This window comes from Pleurodeles waltl, chromosome 10 (assembly GCF_031143425.1).
Source record: "Pleurodeles waltl isolate 20211129_DDA chromosome 10, aPleWal1.hap1.20221129, whole genome shotgun sequence".
NCBI classification, from domain to species: domain Eukaryota; kingdom Metazoa; phylum Chordata; class Amphibia; order Caudata; family Salamandridae; genus Pleurodeles; species Pleurodeles waltl.
In genome coordinates, this window is record NC_090449.1 from 715,818,383 (window position 1) to 715,835,027 (window position 16,645).

Genomic DNA, 16,645 nt, shown 5'->3' on the forward strand with positions numbered 1-16,645 from the left:
TTTACTTACATGTTGTAGTATTTAATATTTTGGATGCTAGAAAATGATTAGTGCTACCACAACCTTGAATGGATTACGTGTAGTAGTAAACTCACAATCGTGTACCACTCATTAGAGGAGTGCAGTACATTTTAGTGTAACTATTGCACACTAAGTTATTGCGACAAGAGTTGCTTTCACGACTTAAATCTTTAATAAAGTTCTAGGTTGCAAGTCATCAGTGGAAAAAAGTACATCTATGGCATTTTACTCTGAGTAATAAAAAGTTAAGAAGTAAGGATTGCATAGTCGCATTTAAGCCTATATCTGATTCAATGGGCCTAATTATTGGTGGCTGAGTCATTGTAAAAAAACTAGAGAAAAATATAACAATTTTTGTAATGTCAGACACCGAAGTTGATTTAAAAATGTCACAGGAATAGCTTCTATTATCTTTAAATCTTTCAATGTTCTCTTCAATAAGTACAATTGAGGACATTTGCTATTTATGCTGTTTGTTGCCATGGCAAATCTATTTTCTTTTGTTTGTGAAATTCATCATGGATCGTGTTTTGGCTGCACAAGCCACAATAAACGCCATGTTAAATCTGTGACCACATAATCCTTGGTTGGAATAGAACAGTTTTGATTTTCTTCATGTTTATATTATAATGCAGTTAACATAAATTACCATGGTGCATTATGTACCCATCTGAATTGATTATTCTCTCAGTGGAAAGAAAAAAAAAAGTAAGCACTTAGCATTTTTGCTGGTGGCTCAGTACTGACTGGAGACATACATTACCTTCTTCGAGTGAATTCAATGCAGAGGCATTTGATGACCAAGGATACACTTCTTGTTCTTTACACCGTTGTGGACACGATGTTGGACAGGTTGATCATAACCATGCTCCTTCAGACTGATTCTTCAATGTACACAATCATAAAGCATGGAACACCCTTCTATGTTGACTTGAACGTATTGAAGGAGAGTATTGTTGCATATGTGTATGGCTGTTTATAAGTGCAACCCTGGCTGTAAAGCAGCAGCACTCTCAACCGGAAGGGGCGGGTGAGGCATGTTTGCTAGCGAGCAGAGCAAGTGAAGTCAGGTGAGGCTACCTTATAGGTGGGAGGTTTTGTTTTACTGGTATATGCAGGTGGTGTAGTTATTGCAGAGCAACGTTTGTTAAACAGGAGAGTTTTCACTTTTTCCAGAAGGCGAAAACGAGGATGTTTCAGTGACCATGGCGAAATTTGCTAATTTAGGTTCTTCACCGTAGAAGATTTGTTGTTAGGAGACTCCAGTATGAACTTGATACATTTTGCATGAGTGGTTGGTGGTATGTACTAGGCTCAGTGAGTCTAGTACATACCAGTACTCGCCTCAGCAACTTTTATAAATGGTAGTTTTTATGTGCTTATATGCCCTGGAGGCCACCGTATGCCCTACAATTGTTATGTTGTCATAATTATTATTATTACCTTACCCCTCACCCTTCCGAGCAGTCATTTCACTCTACTCCAGACTTTTCTCTGAATCATTTAGTCTCTGTACTTGAGTATGTTTATTAAGACAATTCATATTATTCGGCAGAATCCCTACAGTACTTGTAAAAACTACATTTTCTATTTTATGAAACAAATATTAAAACAATATTGTCCTCATGAATTACGCACTGAAAGATTGCTGGTCATGGTGATTTATAATGTTCTTTGACAATTTATGTAAATTTTAGTTTTACTTATGGAAAACTGTTTTAAAATCACATTATGTATCTTACAAATTGAAGTTAAAAATGTATTTAAGTACAAATATGCTCCTGGTTTCATTGTTTTTTTTAATAGGAAGAGATACTTAAAACATTGTGTATTTCATTCATGTCATTTTGGTTGCCTTTGGTACAAGGAATTGATGATCACCTGCCTGTGACAAGTCCTCTAACTAAGGAGTGGAAGTGTGAGCCAGCACTGGTAGAGGACTAGACAGAGGCCCAATGAGGTCCTTTGATCCCAATGTGGGCCCTGCTGGCAGACCCATTCAGCTCTATGGAGCAGATGTCACTCAAATGTGAAAGAGCACCATCCTAAAAAAACGGTGGCAGGGCCTCCCTGAAAACCTGTGTCTACTGTAGGGCAGACAAAGGTAGCCTGGGTAACTCTGGCCACAGTAGGATGAGTTTGGAGTTGGACAATCGAAGTGGATTTGAGTCTTTTTAGTGCGGACTGTGCGAGTTTTGCCCCTGAGAGAAAATGACAGGCCTGTGACGAGTCCTTAACATTCTTGCATTTGTGATGATACTTGTCTCTTGACTTTTTCTTAGACTTACATGAGGATAGCAACTTCAGGTAGGACCTAGAGTTGGTCTCGCCCTGCAAATTAGAGCAGGTCCACTGCTTGGAATGCAACCTGCCCCATTTCTTCTTTTCGGCGACCTGACCCATTCCCTCTGTCATACTTCTGCCTTGCCTGTGGTCTTTGGGGGAGACAATTTCTTAGCACAGTCAGTAAATATTGATGATGAATAGTTGAGAGTGGAGCTCTGGACCTGTGTTGAAAGTTATGGAAAGAAAGGAAGTGATGTCTGCTAGCAGGGGGTTGCCTTTATGCAGCTCTGTGTTGCCACTTTCTGGGCAGGTGTGAAGTATACAACGAAACCCATGGCACTACCTATAGGAGCAAAGAACAGTTTACGTGAAAAGTTTAAGATGCAGTCTAGCGCCTGTAAGAGTTCAGAAGGTAGGAATGTGCAGTTAGAATTTTCCAACAGGAAGATTAGTTTTTGTAAACTGTTGCTTTGCATACTTTATTACTCAATGGGGAATAATTAAGTAAAAAATAGTGACTGACCCAGGGACATTATAATCTTCAATGAATTATATATGACATATACTATTTTTAGGTTTTAAAATCCATATCAGTAGGTTGATAATTAGCTTAATTTGATCTGTATTTATTCCAAAATAAACAAAGTTATCAGCAGCGAATTCACAATATATTCCACTGTTGCTTCACCTCAGAATAAATGCCTTGATATCTGAGATGATCATTTCTTGTCTGGAGACTATAACTAGTTCCACTGTGGTTCACCTAGGTCTAGGCTCAATAGGGTTTAGAACTTCACTGCTGGACTCTGTGTCACCTTAGGCACAATGAAGACTTGATAACTGCCCTCAAGTCTCTCCACTGGAGAGATCACAATCCAAAATGTCATGTTTTAGTCTGCCTCAGAAATTGCTCCAAAATTACCCATCATAAAGGCACCTGATGTCAACCACATTAAACCACTTGGTCATGTGCCACATAAAAGTAAGGGGTTCAGTGGCAAATCTTTCCACATTAAGGATTTTACACTGGGAAATGCTGATACCGTCTATTTGAAAATTTAGGGTTCAGTTCTTACATTTTCAGGGAGCCCGAAGACTCTTCTCTTCCTTTCAGTCTACAGCCTGAAAACTTCCGTCTTGGCTGATACCTTAGCCACCAGTTCATAATATTTTTCACATCCATTCTACTCCTTAGACATGCTCCTCAGCTTAGCCTATTAGCTTGACCTGCACTATTAAGGCACCTTTCCAACTTCCATAGAAGGTTTGAATTAAAGGGTGTGTCCCTGTACACTATCACTGTCTGAGGCATCACACCGTTTCCAGTTGACACAATGTTCTCAGAATTAGAAGTTTCGTCTTCTCTTTATATTCCTTCACCTGAGCACTCTTGGACATTAGTAATCCAGTATGCAGAATCTTACAAAAAATCCACTTATGTAAACCATCACATCTTTTTTCTTTTCATTTAATTTGTAAAGAATAATAGAAAGTGCATCTCAAAAAGAATATTATTTTAACTATAGCGGATGCTTATTGTATGGTTGCTTCAATGTTATTGTGTGGGGAAAATGTGCATTCATTGAGCTGTTCGGTTTGAGGGATATTGATTTTTCCAATTAAGCATGAAATGGTGGTGGTCTGTTCTGATCTGTTAAAAAGATACGCTTATATCTTCAGGTAAATTCCAGCTGTCTCCAACAGTGAACATGCCCCAGGATGACACAGTCATCATTGAAGATGACAGACTGCCGGTACTCCCTCCTCATCTTTCTGACCAGTCATCCTCAAGCTCCCATGATGATGTGGGATTTATACCAGATGCTTCAGGGGCATGGCCAAAAGCCGTAATTACAGATTCAACAGAATGGTAAGACATGGTCCTATGGGTTTACATTAATTGCAATAAGACTTCTAATTAAAATAGTTTGTTGGCTGTTAGAATGATTTCCATAATGTTTGAGCTTTGGTGTATTTGCTTAGACCGAAGATTGTCCCAGACATCTACCACTGGCTCAATTTTAAAATTCTGTTTTTTTGTTGAAGAAACTAGAGTGGTTGGGAACCTCGGATCATAGTTGAGCTAATTTTCTTGTGTTTATCAAAAAATGGTTTTAATTGGAAAAAAGTTTGCGTCCAAAATATATTTTGCCCATCAAGGGAGTTGAGTGACTTCTGTTTACACCCTTGTTCTGCAGTGTGAAGTATTGTCTTAAGGTACTAGCAATATATTATGCCAATGTTGTGTGTTATAATTAATTTTATCTTTTACAGCTTAGTTTGCCATGCCACGTATTGCCATGTATTAAAAATAAAACATTAAGAAAAACATTTTTTGTTGGAAAATATATATTAAATCCAGTTGCAGACTGTAGAAGATGCTTTAGGGTTTTAAGTGGTGGTACTTTAATGACCGCTCAAGATTAGCCCGTGTGGATATTAGAGCATGACATGGATTGTTTTGGCTTCATCGGAGATCAATCGCTTCTTAGTTGTGCAGTAAGGGTGAAATGCACAGTTGGCGATATTGTGAGGCACATTACTTTTTTCAGCTACAGTATTGTAATATGTGAACACTATTGTAGAAAAGCCTGAAAGGCAATGCTGTAACAACCCGGTATTTCCACCATTTTTAAATGCAGTTCTATTTAGGAAATGCTTAATAGTTTTCTTTTGTAAATGCTGTATTAAAATATTATTATTCATGATTTTAACGGCTCCAAAACAGTTTATAATTATTCTGTGCTTTCATTTCTTTTAACTCTAATATACTACTTTACAACTTCTTTGCAATGCTCTGGAATAAAATAAAGTCCTTTTTTTTTAAATGAAGCATTATTCAGAAATTGTAAGTGACCAAAGTGTGTATTGTGCATCAAGGGGTAAATTCTGGGATGTGATTATCAGACCCTACTGGGCCCTATATCTCGTGGATTCCAAATGTGCCCAATGGCCACAAATGCAGAGCTCCATGTGTAGAAGAGATGCATGGGACTATTGACAGACTGGGGAGCATTTCAGATCGAAGCTTAGTATCTAAGTCACTACTACTATAAGTATTTATTTTACTATTTTATTTTCATGTTTTTATAATGCAAACTTGACCCGAGGGTATCTGAGCGCTTTACAGAGCTTGTGTAGACATAGCTTTAGAAGGCATACTTAAGAAAAAATAGTAGGCCCACAGGGTGATAACTTACAATAAACAGTTATAGTATAAATAAACTGTGGAATAGATGATCAGTGGATTCCAGAGGTAGAGATGCTAGGTTTTCTCAGTAGTTGGAGGAATAAATGTACTTACTTTTTCCATGTGGGCTGATTAATTTATTCAAGTTGCTTACAGATAGAGGGTGCTGTGGTGCACATCCCTTCTACACTCATCACCTCTGTAGCTGAAACTTCAGTCGCATGGAACCAATTATCTCCTGAAAAGTGCCTTTGATGCTTTAGTGCCATATGAAACGGTTCGTTGGGCTGAACGAGGAACCTCACTATTGATGGAAATAGCCAGTTTAGCTGGGCACTGTGAAGAAAAAATTTTGTGCGAGTTATTTCATGAAAGAAACAACTGAGATGTAATATGGGTCCTTCATCTTACCTGTACTTCATAACTGATCATTTCTACTTTCATGTAGTATGATCCTAAGAGAAATATACCTGCTTCGCATGCACACTATGGTCCACCTTTGCAGGGAACTTTTCCATTTGGGTTGACTGTGGTAAATGACCAGGAACAACTCTCAATACATGAACTCCCCCCCACAACATTGGTGTCCTGTTGATGGTCCAGTTCACCTTTGGAGCATTGGCAATCGTAATAAAGAGTGCTGTTAGAAATAACATTGTGGCTATGAACACAGTTATGATCTGCTTATTGTACACTAGATATTTTCCTCGGTATTTGTTGTGTAATTTGATTTCATTGGAATAGATGTTGAACTTTATCTATGCTAGGTAGTGGTTGGTCATTACCATCACTCAGTGTTTGAACAAATGCTCCTGTGCTATCTGCCATTATTAAGAAAGTACACCCACCAAATGTATTTTTCTTTCATACCAGAAGCCACAATATCTATTTTAGAGAAATATTGTGATGCATTAATTCCCTGCCAGAGGAGAACGATCCCCTCCATGTCTTAAGTCTGAGTACCACTAAATGTAATTAAATGATCACCTTAGGAAATCAACCATTAATGTTCTGTGTATGTAACTGGTTTTCTGTGGAGATATTCGGTTGCCCCATATCTGTTGAAAAGTATAAACATGACTATACTTGAATTTTTATAACTTCGCTCCATATATGCATGTTACCATTGCACATGTTTACAATTTCATGCTCAAGAAAGTGAACTGATTTGTTCAGAATCAAGTGTTTTTTAGGTAAATTGACGAATGTGGGGTTTGAGCACAGATTTCCAGTGTACAAGATCAAATGTAGACACAAACAAGCGTGTCTTCGCTAGTCTTTTAGGACATGGACGTACATGACTCTTGTTACGCTAAATACTTCAGTGGCAGAAAGGGCTTAGTCCTCACCAGTTCTTAAGCTTGCACATATTGTTGTTTTAAATTGGGGTTGTGTAGGAGGCTGGACTGGCTTGTAGTGAGTACCAAGGGGTACTTGCACCAGGCCCAGTTATCCCTTATTAGTGTATAGGGTGTCTAGCAGCTTAGGCTGATAGATAATGGTAGCTTAGCAGAGCAGCTTAGGCTGAACTAGGAGACGTGTGAAGCTACTACAGTACCACAAGTGTCACTTGCACAATATCATAAGAAAACACAATACACAGTTATACTAAAAATAAAGGTACTTTATTTTTATGACAATATGCCAAAGTATCTTAGAGTGTACCCTCAGTGAGAGGATAGGAAATATACACAAGATATATATACACAATAGCAAAAATATGCAGTATAGTCTTAGAAAACAGTGCAAACAATGTATAGTTACAATAGGATGCAATGGGGAAACATAGGGATAGGGGCAACACAAACCATATACTCCAAAAGTGGAATGCGAACCACAAATGGACCCCAAACCTATGTGACCTTGTAGAGGGTCGCTGGGACTATTAGAAAATAGTGAGAGTTAGAAAAATAACCCTCCCCAAGACCCTGAAAAGTGAGTGCAAAGTGCACTAAAGTTCCCCTAAGGACAAAGAAGTCGTGTTAGAGGAATAATGCAGGAAAGACACAAACCAACAATGCAACAACTGTGGATTTCCAATCTAGGGTACCTGTGGAACAAGGGGACCAAGTCCAAAAGTCACAAGCAAGTCGGAGATGGGCAGATGCCCAGGAAATGCCAGCTGTGGGTGCAAAGAAGCTTCTACTGGACAGAAGAAGCTGAGGTTTCTGCAGGAACGAAAAGGGCTAGAGACTTCCCCTTTGGTGGACGGATCCCTCTCGCCGTGGAGAGTCGTGCAGAAGTGTTTTCCCGCCGAAAGAACGCCAACAAGCCTTGCTAGCTGCAAATCGTGCGGTTAGCGTTTTTGGACGCTGCTGTGGCCCTGGAGGGACCAGGAGGTCGCAAATTGGACCAGGAGAGAGAGGGGACGTCGAGCAAGACAAGGAGCCCTCTCAGCAGCAGGTAGCACCCGGAGAAGTGCCAGAAACAGGCACTACGAGGATGCGTGAAACGGTGCTCACCGAAGTTGTACAAAGGAGTCCCACGTCGCCGGAGACCAACTTAGAAAGTCGTGCAATGCAGGTTAGAGTGCCGTGGACCCAGGCTTGGCTGTGCACAAAGGATTTCCGCCGGAAGTGCACAGGGGCCGGAGTAGCTGCAAAAGTCGCGGTTCCCAGCAATGCAGCCCAGTGAGGTGAGGCAAGGACTTACCTCCACCAAACTTGGACTGAAGAGTCACTGGACTGTGGAGGTTACTTGGACAGAGTCGCTGGATTCGAGGGACCTCGCTCGTCGTGCTGAGAGGAGACCCAAGGGACCGGTAATGCAGCTTTTTGGTGCCTGCGGTTGCAGGGGGAAGATTCCGTCGACCCACGGGAGATTTCTTCGGAGCTTCTGGTGCAGAGAGGAGGCAGACTACCCCCACAGCATGCACAAGCAGGAAAACAGTCGAGAAGGCGGCAGGATCAGCGTTACAGAGTTGCAGTAGTCGTCTTTGCTACTATGTTGCAGGTTTGCGGGCTTCCAGCGCGGTCAGCAGTCGATTCCTTGGCAGAAGGTGAAGAGAGAGATGCAGAGGAACTCGGATGAGCTCTTGCATTCGTTATCTAAAGTTTCCCCAGAGACAGAGACCCTAAATAGCCAGGAAAGAGGGTTTGGCTACCTAGGAGAGAGGATAGGCTACTAACACCTGAAGGAGCCTATCAGCAGGAGTCTCTGACGTCACCTGGTGGCACTGGCCACTCATAGCAGTCCAGTGTGCCAGCAGCACCTCTGTTTCCAAGATGGCAGAGGTCTGGAGCACACTGGAGGAGCTCTGGACACCTCCCAGGGGAGGTGCAGGTCAGGGGAGTGGTCACTCCCCTTTCCTTTGTCCAGTTTCGCGCCAGAGCAGGGCTAAGGGGTCCCCTGAACCGGTGTAGACTGGCTTATGCAGAATTGGGCACATCTGTGCCCAACAAAGCATTTCCAGAGGCTGGGGGAGGCTACTCCTCCCCTGCCTTCACACCATTTTCCAAAGGGAGAGGGTGTCACACCCTCTCTCAGAGGAAGTTCTTTGTTCTGCCATCCTGGGCCAGGCCTGGCTGGACCCCAGGAGGGCAGATGCCTGTCTGAGGGGTTGGCAGCAGCAGCAGCTGCAGTGAAACCCCAGGAAGGGCAGTTTGGCAGTACCAGGGTCTGTGCTACAGACCACTGGGATCATGGGATTGTGCCAACTATGCCAGGATGGCATAGAGGGGGCAATTCCATGATCATAGACATGTTACATGGCCATATTCGGAGTTACCATTGTGAAGCTGCATATAGGTAGTGACCTATATGTAGTGCACGCGTGTAATGGTGTCCCCGCACTCACAAAGTTCAGGGAATTGGCTCTGAACAATGTGGGGGCACCTTGGCTAGTGCCAGGGTGCCCTCACACTAAGTAACTTTGCACCTAACCTTTACCAGGTAAAGGTTAGACATATAGGTGACTTATAATTTACTTAAGTGCAGTGTAAAATGGCTGTGAAATAACGTGGACGTTATTTCACTCAGGCTGCAGTGGCAGGCCTGTGTAAGAATTGTCAGAGCTCCCTATGGGTGGCAAAAGAAATGCTGCAGCCCATAGGGATCTCCTGGAACCCCAATACCCTGGGTACCTCAGTACCATATACTAGGGAATTATAAGGGTGTTCCAGTAAGCCAATGTAAATTGGTAAAAATGGTCACTAGCCTGTTAGTGACAATTTGGAAAGAAATGAGAGAGCATAACCACTGAGGTTCTGGTTAGCAGAGCCTCAGTGAGACAGTTAGGCACCACACAGGGAACACATACATATAGGCCACAACTTATGAGCACTGGGGTCCTGACTAGCAGGGTCCCAGTGTCACATAACAAACATACTGAAAACATAGGGTTTTCACTATGAGCACTGGGCCCTGGCTAGCAGGATCCTAGTGAGACAGTGAAAACACCCTGACATACACTCACAAACAGGCCAAAAGTGGGGGTAACAAGGCTAGAAAGAGGCTACTTTCTCACAGGTTGTATCTGAGATGAGATGGTGTTTCATTGTCTTGTGCTGCCAAATATTCCATAATACAGGAGAGTTCTTGTTACCATGCAAGGTGTGCAGATTATGACAAAAATAATGTAATAAATATATTTTTTTTAAGTGTACCTTTTTCGTTTTTTGGCGTGTCACCACCGCTCCGCTCCTCAGCTGCAGGCGCAGGCTCCCAGCCTGCTCTGTGTCCAATCTTAACACTACTTTCATGCTGCTGGCAGCATGAAAGCAGCATTAGGATTGGGCGGAGGGCCCAGCCAGGGCGCACAGAGGCAGAGTGGGAGCCTCTGCCTACTCTCACAAGCCCAGCACTGCGTTGCCACGCATGTATGTTTGCCTGGCCCGAGATGGCTGGCTAAACATACATGCACACATTGAGGGGGGTGGTGCACAGCATTCCCCCTCTGTCACACCCGTGGCCCTACCCCTTTTGCAGTAAAAGCATAGTAAAAATCGTTTATTATGTTTTTACTGTAAAAGTTTTGCAGCTGCTGGGGGGTGGGCAACGCTCCTCTGCCACAACGGAGGAGCCGCCCCTGCAACTTGCAGCAACCATATACATAGAGGGCATGAGGTGATATGAGAGTAGTTGTGTGAAATGGGTTTCCTGGGGTGTGACTAGCTCACTCTTGCTATATTGCAGACTGTACATGGTTTTCTTCATATGGAAAAATTACTTGCAAATAGAGACTAGTCTCGATCAGAATGTACTTCTGTTTTTTTTCCATTGTGACCTTTAGACTACATTACACTGTAAGCACATTTGACCTTGTGTTTGGTTGAAAAAAATAAAAAGTTAAACAAACAAAATATGTTGGCGATTGAACCTTAAACCACAGTAGTAAATTGATCTACATATTTTAAGACGAAGCCATCAGTATGCTAATTAAAAGATAAAGACGCTATTATGCAAATTACCAGGAATGTAACATTATATGTCTTTTAATTGTAGCACCCTGGGCAGCTGCGAGTCAAAAGACCCCACACGGAATGCGATACGCTGGAATTAAGCCAAGGCACTTTATTGTACTCTTAAAATTAGGTAGTGCCTATTTTTAAGTTTTTTTTTTTACTTTTAATGCCTTTATAGATTGCAAAATAATATTATGGGATGAGGACTGATTCTTTAAAGAATCTACCCGCCTGGTGACCCTCGCTATTATTAAAATTCCTCGTTTTAATCCTCCCCTTTTGGCCCCTTTGTTTTCATAATATTTCCATCAGGGATTACAGAGATAATGTCAGGCTGGAATAGCATTAATTTGCCTCCGTGATTCGGAACAGCTGCCCCTCTTGTTTGGATAACCCTCTGTTCATTTTCCAAACGGTATCCTTTCTGCCTCCGAGCTAACCCGTACAGGGCGCCTCCATTTTACATATTCCACGTATCCATTAGCAACAGGAAATGAAAGGACTTAGAGGTACTGCCTCTGTTTAGTAAAAGACAGGAGTGCATTACACTTTAGTCCAGAGCAAAAGATATCGGTATCCTGTCCGATAGTTCATGCTCTGAGATGTTAAAAATGTTCTGTAATGGGCACGGATTCCAAGGGCTTTTACCACACATGAAAATTGTTGCATTCAAACCAAAAAGCCGGCTTTCATGCTTCTGAGTAGCGGGGGGAGGAACCCACGAACAAAGATGGAGTGCAGCGCTCATTGTAACCATGTTTCCACCTCCCTGGTAGGTCTGGGCGGTAAGAATGCGGGAGACGCATTCAGCTCCATAATGCACTTAAGGATGAGTTGTTATGCGGTCTGAGTGCCAGTCTCATACCCCGATGTCCAACTAAAAGCAAACAGCTGAGCTTCTGCACAGCAAAACAACCCCGTCAACCACAGGTGGAAGAATTATTCAACGACGCATTTAATAAAGATGAATCTACTTCATTCCGCTAGGCTATGCAGATTCATGTAATATTTACAATCCGCAGTCCCCTTGGCACCTTCCAAGCCATTTAAATCAGCGGTGTAGCTGACAGGTGCAAATCACAATGAAAGTGGGCGCTGTCATTTGCTTCAGGCCTTGTTGGTGTGAGCATCAGTCACGGCCAGTAACTGACTTCTGGGATTCAAGATCAGTTGGCTGGTGCTAATTATCATTGGAAACCTTCAGAACTTGTTGAATTGAGACTACTCAGGTGATCTAGAACTTTTATTATTTTGCATTTTTGCAGTCTACTATTGGGCATTTTACGGCATTGCAGCTCGTTTGGCAGTCCAGGGATGACTGAGAGGTTTCAGTCACAGAATAAATTCGTCTGCCTTTGCACCCCCAGCTATCCCTTCAACAGTTACTCCCTCCCTCCTTGCCTAAGGTGGATGGAGTTCACAGTTTGCCACACAACAAATAGGAATACACAAAAGATAACAAATTATTTCAACAGTGTAGTGGTGTGCGCTGAGTCTTGGGGAAGGTAAAACTGAACTTTTATTCAGACATATACACGAGGAGCTGACAGCACTGTAAAAAAACGTTTTAATGGAAGTAGGACGTAAGACTAGCATGGGCCATTATGTCCCTCAATTTTAGGGACAACGTCGCCACAGGGTGCCCTGTCTCTTTGACAAGTTACTTGCAATGATCATCTTTGCAGTGACCAATAATTGGTAGATCAGTTCTATTCAAACTTAGAATTAGCAGGGCTGGTTCCAGTCGGACGGGGATCCCCGTTGTCTTTTAGTTGCTGCTGGGACCTCTTTCCAGTATAACTGCATGTCCAGGCGTGACCACCAGACATGGTTCGCAGGTCTCTTCTCATCAACACTGCCATAAACATTCTCCTGAGGTCTTGGTACGCATTGCCACCCGGCTATCACCTTTACGTCTGTCTCACGGTGCTTAACAGCCACACCGTTCTTTGCAGTATCTTAGCTACACTAGACTTGCCCGGATTTTCCCTCCCAGAGTTCCAACCATGCCATGTACTTCCAAGTGGGCTCCATAGTAGGGGCCGTAGGTGCTTTATAGCTAGCAGGGACCACTCTTAAATTGTCCCTCAAAATGTGGGCATCGTGTTTTCTAAGGACGTCTTCTGCCCTGTGATAGTTTTTCTGACTGGACGAGGTATAATTCAGTGCAATAGTTGTTGTTTTGTTGTTGCCTTCACCAACCCTGAACTGATGTCTGCATTGGCAGTTTGATTCCCCCCCCTCCAAATATATCATCTCTAATACGGTAATTAATGTCACTCGAGAATGTGAAGGCCAGCCAACCACTTGAGTGCGAGAACTTTGTAGTAAAATTAGTCAACATGGATAGGAGTGAAGCCAAGAACCTCTTAATTGATGCTGCATACAGGAGTTCCAACAGCATACTAGTTAAGACTATAAAAAGTTTGCCACTTTATTAACCATATCACATCCCAAAGTTCTGCATCCATTATTGCCTTATCAGTATGTGCCCCGTGTTTATTTCTCTTCATTTATGTCCACATACCTAAATTAAACTTTGTTTTTAATACCACAAAAAGTTCTGCTTTTCACATTGGTTAAAGTGAAAAAGTGCATATCTATTGCACAGAAACCGAGAGTTTTAAGGGAAGGCAACAGACCTAAAACCTTAGCATAGTATTTTGTTCAGTTAAAAAAAAAACACTGAAGTAGTACAGAAATGTTTTGGCTTCCTGCACACTCTAACTCACTAATTTATGGTGCAATTCCTTGGCTGTATCTGTCCTAGAACTCCTCCAATAAATCCTCCTCAGCCTTATGTTCTTATGGGGCTAGGCAGTAATGGCTGTTTCTTCAAAACATTTTGCGGACTTTGACTTAAGTTATTTGTTGTGGGTGAGTAGTTAATGGCTGTTAATGCCCTGGTACAGAGGCAGTAATGACGTTTTGTTAATTACTTTGTCAAACATATTGATCACTGAAAGCCAGATGATATGTCCACTAATGTACTTGGCTCTTAAACCTTGAAAACAGCACGAGTGGTTGTCAGCTTACAGGGTAGTACACTGCTTTCTTTTTAGTACTTTTTTTAAATATCGGAATGACAACATTTTGAAAGTGGCAGATGTTCCTTTGTTGAGCCTTAGATTTGATCTGCTTATAATCGCGCTGTTCAATGTGATATGTGGTCTGACATTTGTTTATCTGTTACATTTTTTTGCTCTGGAGTTGGCAGACGCTAACTGTGCCAAATATTGGTTTGACAGACGGGCACTTCTGATGCAAGATTAATATATGCCGATTGCCTAGAGTCGGCACAGCATCATTCCCAAGTCATTCGTTGCCTTTATTGTCGATGTTTTCTTTTTTAATATGAAGATGTAACAAAGGTCTTGGTCTATATTTCCTCACCCTGGCAGTATTCACCTTGAAATACATCTGTAGATTGGAGCAATGTGCCAAACAAATGAATATTCCAGTTAAATCTCACAAATATTTCGCATGCTCTTGATTCATTGGTTTTCATTCTTCCCTCACAGCACCCTCAGTCCAGATGCTGATCCAACACTTGCCTTCCAGCGAGAGGGATTTGGGCGCCAAAGTATGTCAGAGAAACGCACCAAACAATTTACGGATGCGACTCAGATGGAGTTTGTAAAAACTCGAAAATCCAAAAGCATGGATTTAGGTAGTAATGACATTTCATTTTCATTATTGTTCGAACATTATTTTAATTTCTCAAATGGTTCCAATGGTAAAGTCGTACGCTTTGCTGATGTACACCGGTTTACCAGCAAGGCATACTGATGTACACAGTATTTTGTGATAGCGATCAGACATATTGAAACCATATCTACATCTTTGTGGATATATATATATATATATATATATATATATATATATTTTTTTTTTTTCTTCTAATGTTTGTTTTCCACATGTGCTGATTCATACTGTTGCGTCCACCTTCCGACTACCCATTACGAATACTTGTATTGTTGCAGCTCTTAATGTTGCGTTGTTACTGTGAACACCTGATAACCACTCAGGTAGACATTTTATATTAATTAACAGGCTCAGGATTGCAGACAGAAGTGCACAGATCTAAAATAAGGGATAGTTTGAAGTGGTAAAGCTAGAAATCCATTGGCGTGTTGCCACTGCATGGAAGGAGGGATAAGGTATGGAGTAGTGGATACAGTGTTAGTATGCTACTGCCTTCAAAGCATAAGTTATTGGTGGAGCCTGCTTATGCATTGTACCATTCAAGACCAAGCTGTACTCTGAGCAACATGGAAATCTGTCTCCTACTCTGGGACTCCCCGCTTCACAACATTATGCAATTTTCAGGAAAGTATAGTTTTACTCATGCAGAGATTCTGTTGTCTTTCATAATTGGAAGCACTGAAAAACAGACTAATACCCAGAACTTAGTTCTATGTAAACATTTACATTTTTTTAATTTGTTGTTACACCTTCAGTGATGAAAACGATGTTGAGTAATTTACAAAAACCTATAAAAGTAGTGGATAATAGTAATTTAATATACTCTGGGTCAGTGTCATGCATTCGTGATGAACAGCACCAGGATAGCAATAACGGTTTAATAATTTTGGGGTGATATTGAAATATTTAGTTGGCAAAACTTCATGATCCCAGAAACACATCTTTGCTGAGAGATCATGCAACATTACTAAAAAGCAATTATATTAATAGCAAGCTTTATTTGTCATTTTGGGATAGATAGATTTAAATGGCTCCTATATTGAGCTTCATTACTGCAACCAAAGGAATGATACCTGCATCTCATCGGGAGGCTTTGTGTTAAGTGCATATGTTTTTAAAGGAGCACTTATTGACATTCCCATGCCAGTCCTTTAGCCCGCTTTGTCATCTGTACTAAGGAGATTCACCAGATTGTATGTGCAAATGTATGCTTTTGAATGGAAAATATTGTGGAAGCGTCCGTAAGAGTCCACCTCCTCTACCAAACATGAACCACACGGTGGAGTGAGGGGGCATAATGGGACAAAGCATGTCCCCCTGAAGATGTGTCTTTCAAGAATATAGTACTGCGTCCTAGTGGCAGAGCAGTCAAGCAATGTCCCTTTCTGTTGTATGCCTTCCTTTCAGGCTTCTTCGTTGGTAAAAAGTTATTTTTCTTAAAAGAGGCTGAACTTTCACCCTCACAGTGTGGCATGCTTCATCATAGTCTGTTCCCCACAGGAAGAACATTGGCTTCACCATGAGTGCTTTGTAATTTGTTTTTGGTGTGAGCAACCTTTCTTCATATTCTGATGTGTGAAGAACAGAAAGGTAACTACCACGTGGTGAAATTGTTCCCTTGAGAAGACAGGGCAATCAGCTCTTAAAATAGTGCTGTGGTGGTTCAAATGATGCATTTACTACACCTCTCACAAGGTGAAAAAGCAGTGTGCTAATTGGACACTATCAGATATGGGCTCGACATGTTTCTGCTTTAATTTGAGATCCTGGCAGTGTCTTGGGCGTTCATCAGGACTTGACCCTTGTGTCATCTCAATATTTTTATCACATACTTCCATGTCCCCGAGCACAAATACTCGCTCCGTGACACCAGTGACCTGTTTAGTGAGAGTTTTCACCAGCTTACTTTGATATTGTCTGGCCCAAGATAACCTGTCTATGGACCACCTTATGTCAACAAATTAGGGCAGAGGCTGCCAGGGTGGGTTTAGCTGTGACTTCGGCAATGTCTGCCGAACTCTGGAAACTTCAGCTCACCGAT

At 41.7% G+C, this 16,645-nt stretch overlaps 1 protein-coding gene across 10 annotated transcripts in view; it reads left to right on the forward strand.

The window, feature by feature from the left end:
- The window catches only part of PARD3 (par-3 family cell polarity regulator), a 1,239,520-nt gene that overhangs the window by 760,113 nt on the left and 462,762 nt on the right, over positions 1-16,645 (forward strand). For all 10 annotated transcript variants that reach the window (XM_069211229.1, XM_069211227.1, XM_069211231.1 and 7 more), the window contains exons 16-17: positions 3,988-4,177; positions 14,421-14,569. In XM_069211229.1, coding sequence (XP_069067330.1) covers positions 3,988-4,177; positions 14,421-14,569 — 339 coding nt within the window. The remainder of the gene's footprint in view (positions 1-3,987; positions 4,178-14,420; positions 14,570-16,645) is intronic.